Raw genomic sequence first — 12,715 nt, forward strand, 5'->3', positions numbered from 1 at the left:
AGCTGATCGGTTTCACCGTCCATTGCACGGTTCCGTTCGGCATATATACGCTCTAGCGAAGGAAAATCTCTATCTCTTCTGTAGCTTAGTGGTCAGAGCACTCGTCCGGCAATCGAGGGACCCGGGTTCGACTGCCGGTAGAGGCAGAGATGAGTTTTTTAATTCCTTAAAAAATTAACATCTCAAATACTAAATATCTTCACAACATCCAGTCTTCTGTATATCTTGTATTCATAAATTTTATTCGGTGGTTTTGAAATTCCAATAGGTTATGATCCTTTAGAATGAGAGGGCAAACTCTTAGTTGCAAAGATTATAGCAGTTGAAAGTCAGCAAATATTTATAGTAGTGGCCCCCTTGCTCCGTGCTCGCAAGTATCAAATCCCTCTCGTCGTTCTCCCCGATCAAGACAGCTATCAAGTCGATGTAACGTACAAGCCATTTGACTAAAAATGGACAGATAAACCCATTGACCAAAGAGAAAAATTGCAAATATCTGTGTAGGGAAGAGGTGCATTGCTCATTATATAAAACAGTTTTCTGAAACCTTTTTGCACCTGCGGGCCACTGGGAACGATAGAAATAATTCGCGGACCGACATAAAAAACCAAATTATTAGGAAAAATGATTGGCCGACCGGCAAAAAAGATAGGAAAAATAATCGGTGGACTTCCAAGGAAATGGGAGAAAATAACTTGTGGACCAGAAAAGAATAAGTAAATATATACGAAGAATAATATGTGTACCTACAAAAGAGAAGAACGAATAGGAAAAACAATTTGCAGACTCGCTGATGGGGAAAAATACAAGCAAAAACGAGTTTAGAGCCAGTATTATTATAGTCTGTAAACATATAATTATATATAACGGCTATATAGGGATTAGGTGAAAGCATTTAGTGCACAGTTGAAAATCCCAACAAACCGGCATGGTCCGCGGACCAGAGGGTGAAGAACATTGTACAAAAAGACAGTTTGCCTAGGTATATTGTTCCATTCGCATTGAACGGCGTCAAAATATTACAAAGCCCTATAAGTATGTTCCGTTACATACATTTACTTGGCATTCGCATCAGCATGTAGCACTGCGATCTATCTTTCAAAAATCCAAAATCGCAGTAAATCGATATCTACTGTGTTATCCGTCTTTGGACGCGGGAAATGACTTGAAAAATGTCTAGCATTTACTATCTGAAATTTGCAGACGTATTGGAATCCGATTCTGTCATCATCTATGAGGCTCTCTATCACCGTATAGTTCTAGCTAATGGATTTTAATTTGAAAAATTAATAATGTGTCCCAGTACAACCTTATAATAAACACCAACAATAATCCCAACGTTACAGCAGATCATGTTTAACCCATGGCCCACGTGCTCAATGTGGGCATCGGAGTTTCTGATGCGATCCGGACAAATTACCAAACCACTCAAGTGACCAATGAAAGATTATCAAATAATTTAAATGTTTCACTCCCCATTTGCAGATCACTTAACCTGCCAACGGCACATATCCACATTTCTTAAGCGATGCCATCACATTTTCAAATCACTTGAGTGATCCAAGGCAGCTGCACATCAAGATCAAGTGGCTCGTGGTACATGTTCAGATTAATTAAATGGATGGCGGCACATTTCCACATCAACTTATTGGCTCTTTACAGATTCACAAATCATTTGAGTGACTCTAAGAGCATTTCCAGATCTGCCAGCGGCACATTTCCAAATCACTTAATCTGTCCGTGACACATTTACACATCTCTTTGATGTATTTTCCAGATAACTTAGCGGTTCTTGACACATTTCCAGGTCATTTAAGTGAGCGCATTACCAAATCACTCAAACTGCCCGTGGCACATTTCCAGATTACTAAAGTGGCTCGCGGTAAATCACCTGAGTAATTAATTCGTAGTACATTTCCAGATAACTAAAGTGACACGTTTCAAAATCAGTGAAGTGACAATCACTCTCAAAAAGTTTGACACCTACAATAAGTGATAACGTGCTGACGAGAAACAACACAAGTTCCATCACCAATGGACTAAAATATTAGCTTTCGCTACCAAAAGGAGCCGATCTCTCCGACGACATCTTCATTAATAATCGAATGAAATCGCATCGCCGCCGTATCATCTCTGTCAGTCGAAGAAATTCACAAAAATTATGTAATATTTTCTTAGCTGTTACAGTTTTTCATTATCTTCTTTCCGGCAATCCCTTAGTTCACAAATTAATCCACGGATAATTATTTAATGGACCATTGATAAACCATACATCAACCTCGTCCACATTCCTGCGCGGAACTTCTAACGAATTGGTGCATGTTGGAATACGCATGTACGTGTTGTGAACCTGACGTTCCTGTGTGTAATTCTTTTCATGTGTAGCGCCGCCATCTGTCATCAATTTTTCCAGCTATGACATACGATGAACTGCAATACGTGTTTCATGTGGAATTTCTTCAACACCACTGAATGCGTCATGTCATATCCAAGACATGTGAGGCTAAATGTTTCTCTTTTGAAAGCAGTGAACTCTGAAATAGTGAACCCTACTCCATGACGTATGGGGGGCCACATATGCCGTAGACTGTGTTGTGGCATAGAACGATCGAATCCCTGTAAATCTGTATAATAGTGGGCCAGAAAGACAGAGAGAGAGAGAAAGAAAGAAACAAAAAAAAAAAAGAAGAAAAATTCTCTAAATTCCTAGTTTTTTTTATATATAACCCGCTTACAAATAAGTAATTACGATTAACGTCCTATGAAATAATTTGGAGGAGTAAATGGGTTCAAAAATACAGCCGTTTATGAAATTTTCCACCTCGGAAAAAGTTTTAATTCAAATTTAATAGATAAGCACCACGAAATTCTGAAATGATAATTTCTAAAGTTTTATAAGAAAGTAAAGCACACGAATAATCTATTTTGTGGTTTTTATTCCCATAATAATGTCTTCTAAAAAAAAATAAAATTTAAATCATTTTACGCTTCAGAAAATTGGAAAAACATTATTTTGGAATTATTCTCCCTAAAAAAAAAACGGCATTAGGAAATAAATACAAGGGAAAAAGAAGAAGAAATTCGATTATAAAAATCTTTTTTAATAACTTTCTGAATGTTTTCAAAAGAAGAGGACCCTTAATATTACCGATATTTCCATATTCCTGTGAAATTTGAGGCGTCGGTCGTCGCCGTCGTCTCTTAAAAACATGTTTTCTCCACGTGGAGTTAATTCACTTACTGTGTGTGGAGGGAAAATTATTATATTATTTTCGTTTTTTGAAAAAAATATTTTTCCCTACCAGATTTAATGAAATGAAATATGTTAATATTGAAACTGGATTTCTCTGAGAAACTAATTTCGTGATTTTCTTTAAGAAGACGTTTCTCTCTCATAGATTAATTTTTTTTTTTGCTTTCTTTTTTATATTTCCTATTCCAAGAATAATATTAAAAAATAAAAAATAAAATAAAATTATAATAACTTTTCACTTTCTTCATTTTGAAATTCGTCTCCGACTTTGAACGCTTTCAATATTATTTCGCATTAACGCGATTTGCATATTAAGTGCGGTAACGGCTCTGGAAGAGGAGGGAAAAACGTATTAAAAGACCGATGATATTCTGTTTTTTAAGTGAAGAGAATGCGTTCACGGGCGTATATTTCTTGGATGGAAGTATGTGTATTCAGTTTCTGGAGCTGATGAGAAAAATATTTCAATAGGGAAAAATGTGTGCGGAAAAAACATAACTCAATGAATGATTTTTTTTCCCCCTTCCATTAGTGATTGATAACACTGCTCAACGCTGATTTTGTTCTGAAGGGTATTTCAATGATTTGAGGATGGTTTTGATGAGGAGCGTATTCCGAATTCTGGCGTTCATTTTGTCAGATTCCCTTTAGTTTTTAATATAAAGTGAAAATTAAATTCCAATCGTGGTACCATAAGCATGCAAATGACATTGAAACTGTGTGTGATAAATAAATACAGCAAATCATTGGCAAAGATATTTCAGTGATTTTAGAGTGATTTTGAGGAGCTGATTCTGAATCTGTTTTTGGCTTTGTCGAATTGGCTCTGATTTTTCAGATAATGCATACTCCCAACAATCTGATTTTTATGCTGCTTATGTATCAAATTGAAATTAAAAAATTAAATTTAATTTTCACTTTATGTCAAAAACTAGAGCCGATTTGACAAAAATAAATGTCAGATTCGGAATCAGCAGTCTTAATATACCCCGAAATCATTAAAATTTCCTTAAGAATATAAAAAAAATTTCTTTGAACATTAGTTCTAAACCATACATGCCCGGTCCATTGGCCAAATATGGTCGTCGGAGTAATCTGATGTGGCCGTGCCGTCGAACCGAATTAAAAAAAAATGAACTAAGAGGCACATTACCAGATCATTCAAGTGACCTGCTATGCACTTCCGCATAACTTGAATGGCCCTCGACGCTGTTCCAAATAAAATAAGAGCACCCTAGGTCAAAGCGGATGGCCTACCCCGTCGCGGTGTAGGTGTCAGCCCGGGATGAATGACCGCGAAGGTGTCTTTCCTGTACGGAGAAGTGGATTTTGTCCAAGACTAAAGCGCTGGTTGGTCTTCCTAGTCAGCTGGTGATGGTGCATTGATAATAGCCTGAGGGAGAAATTAAGAGGGGTTGGCAACCGCCTTCTCCCCTCCCCCTCCCGGTCAAACTTGTCTGCACCGGTGAACCGATTCGGTGATGTATTTCCCGTCTCCCACTGAAAGATTTGTACTGGTATGATGGCGGCATCAATTTACAAAAAAACCCGTATATCTCAAGGGATGGATCAGGGATGTGTTTATTTGATTTACCAGATTACTGAAGTGACACGCGATACAATTCTACATAATAATAATAATAATAATAATATTTATTTGCATATAGGCCAACAATTCTACATAACTTGAATGGTTTAAGGAGCAGTACCAGAGAACTTGAGGGGCCCGCAGAACAATGCCAGATTACTGAAGTGACCCTCGCCACATTTCCAGATCACATATGTGACCATTGAAACATAATTTAAGTGAACTACGGCATTTCTACAGATGGCTTGCGTGGCCTGCAGCGCAGTTCCGGAGCAATCAAGTGGCGGAATGATGTTGTTGAGCACATCGACAACCGAATAATGTTCAGCACATAATAACGTAGAAAAATATGTTAATTGCTTTTAGTTTTATCCAAGCCCACGGCATCCCACACCCCGGAACCGCTATGAAAGTGTTGCTTCACCTGTTGTGGCCTTGTGGTCTTGTATTTGTATTTGTATTATTGTATAATGCTTACCGAATTGATGTGTAAGGAAGTCGGTAGTTTAATGGAATTTAATAATTTACCAATCATCGTTCCTCTTCATGGTCTTGATGGAATGTATGCACAACAGCATGACAAACGCCGTGACAGCTATCAGTCTGAAACGCCTAATGTACATTAAAAATTGAAACATATTAAAAAAATTAATGAGTGACAATCAATAAATGAGATACATTTTAAGTATCAAATTCAATATGTTGGTAGAAAATTAATGAACGTTTTATGGTAGAGGGACTTTTGAGGTAATGTTATCCAGTTAATTATAGCTTTAAATTGAGAAGAGAATGCAAATATATAAATAATGAACGTGCCGTAAATTTCAGGTAACGGTCTAGTTTCACGGGTGTCCAACCTGTTCACTCAATTGTTTACTCCTCTATGTTCTTTTTTTTTTTGTTTTTGTTTCCATTTTTGTTTTGTTCCAATTTTCTGATCATTTTATGGGTGGAAAAAATGACGTTTCGACACTGTAGATTCCGACTTTCCATTCAAACTGAAATTCAGTACATTCACAATAGATTTTGACCATTTAAGCGGTTTTTGAAATTTCACTCCGCATTTTAAGAGTCACCGTGGAAATCATTTTACTCTGTGAAATGAAATATTTTTTCAAGAACAATACTTCTTTCCGATTTTGTGCAGCTGATAGTACTTTTCTTCCCAAACAGAGAAATAGAAAAAAACAACCAAGAAAGAGAAATATAATTTGAAATTTTCAAATTCTCATATGTAAGCATATCTTTTTACTATCCAGAAAGGAAATAAAAAAACACCATCTCTATACTTTTGTTATTAAAATTCGAACAAATACTGACTCCGCCCACTGGCAGTTGATCTAACACGTTAAGGGAGATGAAAAACATGTTTTACTATAGGAAAAATTACTTGCAGTATCTGAGCTCGTCATTGCCGAAATAAGATAGTTTTAAGGAAGCGAGATTCCTCGGAATTGCCAAAATAAAAAACATCAAGTTAGGAAGATATCTCATCAAACCTTATATCGAAAATGACATTTCGTATGTGGAAAATTGAAAAAAAAAGATCTCCATTGAAGTAGATTCACTCTAATATCAGCATAGGAAGCAGTTTTCGAAGCTGGCCATTGAGTATTAAACATACAGACACTGATCGACATGAGACGGAACCCACTCGGACTTCAAAAGTATGACATACTCTCATTAACATACAATAAAATTACGCCCGAGTAACATCAATATATATTTCAATCTATTCAATGCTGCAACCTCAAATTCGAGATGGTCAGGCCAATCGAACGAACAAGTAAATAAAACATTAATGATCTGGATCAGAGATCAGGGAATTCACTCTAGGGAATCATTTTTTTCCTATTTAAAAACTGGAAAATAAATAAATATATATATATATTTTTTGCCAAATGTTTTCAGGCTGGAAAGTTTCAAGGATTTGAAAGCAAAAGTTGTTCATTCCGTCGTATCATCAGCAGATGTGTCCGGAGGGATTAAATCGTCTTCAAAAATCAGAATCAGGGAAGAAAACTTGTAACGACTTCTTATGGACAAGAGAAAAAAAAAAGAAAGTTCCGGAACGGGTCTCAGGCCTGGACTTGACATGTCAATAAGTGCAAAGGGAGAAGAACGGGGATAATTTCCAGTTCGGAAAACAGGAAGGAAAAGTTGGATAAACAAGTCGCAAAGATTTCCGAAGACATCCTCGAGGCTCAGAAATGAAATAAAACAAATAAAGCGGCCGGAAAATAAAAGCAAAAAGAACTATTGAAGCAGCTCCAAAATGGAAAAGTAAAGGTATTTCATAAAAAACAAAGAACTGTTTTTTTAAACTTATCTAAATTCTCTGTATGTTGGACAGACATTTTTGTTGTAAGCAATACCATTTCCCTGAAATATAATACAGTTGAATATCAAAAATAAAGACAAAAAGATATATACAAACAAAAGTACGAGGGCCACGACAGGGAAATTCCACAACGAGGTAGGTCACCTTTATTTTCCTACATTTTTTTATATCAAGCTTGTTTTCCATATTCAAGTTTAAGAATCATGATAACTTTGTTGTTTGAACGACATCATATTCGTAAACAACGAACCATTCTTTTATATTTCAGTTTATCCGCAAAGAAGCTACAAAAAAGTTAATAACCTGATGCGCACTCGAGGAAAAGTTGGCTTGAATCGAATCATTTTCGAGATTATTTTTCGATTGGAGGCAACGTTTCTTCGAGTAATCATCGGATTATTAACTTTCTTAGTAGCTTCTTCGCGGATAAACCGAAGGACAAACGAATGGTTCGTTGTTTGCGAAGAACCAACCTCGAACTTTTGAGAGAAAGGTTAGGGTCAATTTTCAATGACCGGTTGGTTAATCGGTTCACCAAAAGTTTCATACAACGCAAAAAATTGGAGCAGAGAACTTGACATTACTTGACAACATGTACATTAACTGCACATCTAAAGCACATGGCTGTGCCCGCTGCTGAAAATGCCACACTCTGGATCAGAGAGATTTTTAAAAACGAAAGTAGAATAAATAAAGTCAAGAAAATAATTAGGTGGATAGAAGACAAAATGATCCCACGGACGCCTTATCAGCCTATAGCACAAGTACAAACTGCACCACCTCGCCGATCACAAAGAAAAAAGAAACTGATCAACTACAAAGAAGACTGACTGATAGCACAAGACCAGTATAATGTCATGGAAATCGAACGATTTAAATTGAGGATGAAATCGATTATGAATTTTATCTGATTTATTATTGATTTCAATATGTGATTTAGGACTTTATATTCGAATTAAGATTTAATATGGAATATAGGATTATATGCTTGATTTCCGATTGTACACGTAGATTGTGATCTCGCTACTGATTCTATACTTATATTATGATTTTGTACTAATTATTATTATTATATGATTGTAACGTGTATATTTTGTAATGTATGCTGTTTTATGAATAAATTGCCAGAGGTAACCAATATATACACTCCCTCTGGTTCACGAATAACGTGCGTAATAATATTATCTCGAAAACAGAAGAGCATACACTGAGTTCCATGGAACGAACTTTACCAATGCATTCACATTCGAGGGAACTGTAGTTTTAAAACTCGCATTACTGTGTAACTACTTATTTATAAAATTCTAACATGATATTATAATATACTTCTAAAGTTTGTTAAAACCTTAAAAATTGATAGAAATGGTACAACACGTGACGAAAAATTTGTAATTTGCAGATAGTAAATCGAAAAAAATTAGATTTAGAAAACAAAATCGAAAACCATTGATGTATATAGGAAGAAGTAATTTTAAAAAGTCATCAGTAGATGACGCACAATCAACGAAATTATGCAAATCAGGCTGCCGGTATCAAATGAAGAACGCTCTTGCATCCATCCAATTTATTGATGGACTGATTTGTAAAATATTCTTCGAATATTATATCTCATGTGTGAACTTTGAAGCGCTGTATTTTTATTTAGTCTTCGTCGTGCAAACATTATTCGTCATCATTTGTTAGTTTGAAACTAATTTTTGAGTATGAATGAATGTTTGACGCGCCCTGTATATTGCTATCTTGCCGAGGACAGAATTTACACACACACACACAACTCATCTCGTTTTTGCCTTTTTCTCCCTAACGTCCAGCACACAAAGGTTCAAACTACTTACTTTACCCCCACGCACCTCCGGTCATATCGCCATACTGCAATTTACAACCAGTGGAGTTGAGGTGAAATGGAAGCCCCATCTATCGGTGATTGCCCTAGGATCGGTAGGTAAAGAACTTGTTTCTGATGTTCTTGAACGGATTCAAACCCATCGACGTTGATGGTAGCCCTTCATAATGGAAGACTGGCATCTTACGGCTGAGCTACTCGGGCGCTGGTTGGGATACCTGGCTCTCAATCGGGAGCCCTGGGTTTGATAACCGACGTGAGAAACTGCACTGAGCCAAGGCCAACAAAAAACAAAAAGCAAAGCGCACTGACCATTATACCACAGAGAAAGATACTTTCCCCCCTTTAAACACTCAGTAGCGTGACTTGTTGAGCAGAGACATTGCAGCCTCTATTAACTTCAACTTAATGGCCACCAGGTGGCAATAGGAGAGGTGGATGATGGTTTTTGCTCGCCCAAGATACATGAAATGAATAGGCTATCCGGATATTGTGTCGAAGGGAACTTGGAAAATAAGTGTCGGCGTCTCCAACAGGAATTGAACCCAGGATCTCTTCTCTTCAGTTCCGTATACTGATTCCCGGTGGAGGAGAACAACGACACTTTTTCCAAGTTCACCTCAGCATAATATCCAGATAGCGTATTGATTTGATGTATCTTGGCCGAGCAAAAACCAGTATCTACCTCTACTGTGTATCAGTTCGTTTCTATAAAGGAAATACATTTCAATCATTGCTCTTGAGATCGTGCGGTTGTTCCCCGCAGTTGGAATCCTCGATTAAATTCGTATAAATATCCACTCGGAATTGATACATTTCTCACCACACATCACATCTAAATTTCCCAGCTCGGAATGTTCCCAGAATGTGCCGTGGGCAAAACTCACAGATTGCGTGCGCGTGGAGAGAAAAGAAAAGCAAAGGCTGAAGGGACGGCTGTCTAATTAGACGCAATTTCAGCACGAAGCTAGTGAAATTCAATCGCCCAGTATAATAACAGCACTAGGGAATTTCTCAAGTACAGGAATCAATCACTCGCTAAGAGGAGGAAATCAAATTACGCTAATAACCTTGAGATCGCTGCGTAATGCTCTCAACCCATTAATTTCTCAGAATAGTAGTGATCGCGGCTCTATCCTTTTCAGAGAGGGGAGGGAGGATCGGGAGGGGTGGTGTATATACACTTGCATAGCATACATATGTGTTTATGCGTGTGTTTGTGTATTTATAACGTGCGCGAACGAGAGCGCGCCAGCGCGCGTTTAGTGACAAACTGCTTTCGGCCAATCCGCGAGAACGTCGTTAGTTTAATTTGACTCTGCAACGTTAACTCCAACAAATTTACGGGCATACCGACCGGAGACACTGAATGATGATGATAAGCACATCGAAAACGGAAGATCGCCTCTGGAACCAATCAAATGCATTACTCACTCTTCCCAGTAACTCTCACACAAACTATCCATGCAAGTGGGTGGATGGCGGCAGTGGAATATGATCTTGATTATATCGAATTTGTACATCCTGGCTCTCAAAATGGCTGTAATTTAGTCTTTAGCATCGACTTACTCTTGGCTCTACCCTTCTACCCCCTACGCTTTCCTGCTATTATACGAGCCTTTCCCTCTGCTACTCGTGTAATGCCCTCTCTAATGTGGATTTCACAGAAATTTAATTCCATCTTCATATCAGAATTGGGTCTGTCGTTGACCAATTATTCTGCCAACTTGATTACTTAATACGCCGCTTCAAATTCGTGCGGCCGGTAGATTTATGGTTCTCGTTCTGGCATCAGGTACCCGAATGTTCTGTATCAACGTTATTGGATACTATGAATGAGAAACACACACACACTCACCATTTTTTTCTACGTCTTATAACCGCGTGTGATTGATGGTATGATTTCGAGCACAGAATAAATGCCACTGTAATTACTGGAATGATTGATGCGACTGGAACCGAAATTGAATTCGTTATCGACGGGCTCATCTATAGTTAATGATGATTTATATTATACGTGGAAGAGAATATATATACTCTTTCTCTCTTCAGAAACAGAGAGAGAAAGTCGTGTTTCGAGTGTTATGAGTTAATTCTGCCATTTGAGTCGGTGAAATTATTGAAGAATCCGTGAAAGACCTCTTAGAATGCACATGCTCTAGAACTGCAAAAAAAAAAGTACTTCCACTCTAACATGATACCTTGAGTACTAATACTCTCAAATACTCTTAAAATATCCAAAACTTGGGCATTTTAAGAGTTTAAAACCTTGCATAGATCGAAAGCAATAAAATAAAGTTGAACCAAATCAATGTGTAATGGAAATTAATACATTTCATATGGGATAAAAAAGTAAAATATACGTTCCGGAAAATTTTGAACGTGTCTTATCGAATGCATACTTGCCTTATATATTTTTTCGCAGTGAATTCATATTTTTATACACATTTACCTATTGAATCGTTGGTGATAAAGGCACATTAAAAAAAAAAGTGTTTGAATAACGTTCTAATTAGATACGTCATTTCTTCTACTACTTTACCGCATACCAACTCCGATCATATCCCCATACGGCAAATTCCTACCGCTGAAGTGGGAAATGAAGGCGCCACCTAATGACTACAATTGCAAAAAGGATGTTTCAAATTTTTTCTCGAGTTTGAGCTTTAATATTGGCTGTTCTTTCCCCTCATTTTCAGTGATTTTGAACTCAAAGAAAGTGGGGACGGAGCAAAACATGAAATTTCGTATCTTAGTACACATGCGACTCCAGTACAAGTAATGACGTATCTAAGGCGGACACTTCATTTGTATACTTTTTTCCAATTGCCAGAACGTTTCTATCAACAACGGTTCAACACATTAAGAGTCAATAAAGCTATGAATTCCCACACTCTGTGGAGCGTTGAATCTATGAAATAACTAGAGAGTAGTCAAAGTTTTATTAGGCGTCCAAACGGAACAAAACACATGTGAATAAACACTGACTCACCTCTTGTTGATGAGTATTCGTCCTCCCAAGGCCACCAATAAACAGAAGCCCATGCTCGGAATGTACAGAACTCGCTCGGCGACGACGAATCCCAAAGGGAAGAACAGATTCGTCGCTGGCAGAAACGGGATCGCAATAAGCGACAAGCTCTGAAACAACAACAAAAAAGACAGTCGGTCGGTCGATCCTCTCAATTAACTTGACATTTGGCAAACACGTAAATAATCTAACTCCCTTATACAAAATTAATCTTTTCGAATGTGAAACGCTTTTGAACAGTTTCAAGCAAAAGCGGCTCGCGAGTAATTCTCGGCGCTAATTAAAATTGCTCTCTCTCTCTCTGTCTCTCATTCGCTTTGTATCCAATCAACGATGAATTTTTGAGCAAGCGGCAAATAAGCTCATTTTAAAACCGATATTTATAAATTCCATGGTGCCTACCTTCAACGCGATGAATTTTTTAAAGCTAATAAACATTTCATCGGCGTTTGCACAATATAATGGCATTATCCTTACCCTACTTTGGTTGGGAGTTTGTGGAGAAGCCGGAACAGCCATTTCACTTCTGTTGAATAATAAATACCGAAAATTTCTGAATTTTTACTCTCTTTCTTCTTAATAGCTATATGGTTTGGCGCGGCGCCAAGAGAGGACGCAGCCAGATGCACCATTTGTTTTCGGTGCTATCCGCGTTGCGT

The 12,715-nt window shown here is 37.4% G+C and overlaps 1 protein-coding gene across 2 annotated transcripts in view; it reads right to left on the reverse strand.

Annotated features, from left to right (window-relative positions):
- Nucleotides 1-12,715, reverse strand: part of LOC149070486 (protein O-mannosyl-transferase Tmtc3-like) — a 195,991-nt gene that overhangs the window by 27,998 nt on the left and 155,278 nt on the right. For both annotated transcript variants that reach the window (XM_089248914.1, XM_089248915.1), the window contains exons 10-11: nt 12,018-12,166; nt 5,370-5,453 (exon numbers count right to left, since the gene is read on the reverse strand). In XM_089248914.1, coding sequence (XP_089105040.1) covers nt 5,370-5,453; nt 12,018-12,166 — 233 coding nt within the window. The remainder of the gene's footprint in view (nt 1-5,369; nt 5,454-12,017; nt 12,167-12,715) is intronic.

This window comes from Pholcus phalangioides, unplaced genomic scaffold, assembly GCF_987345545.1.
Source record: "Pholcus phalangioides strain wild (caught in Gottingen) unplaced genomic scaffold, Ppha-v1.0 ptg000021l_1, whole genome shotgun sequence".
Lineage (NCBI taxonomy): Eukaryota > Metazoa > Arthropoda > Arachnida > Araneae > Pholcidae > Pholcus > Pholcus phalangioides.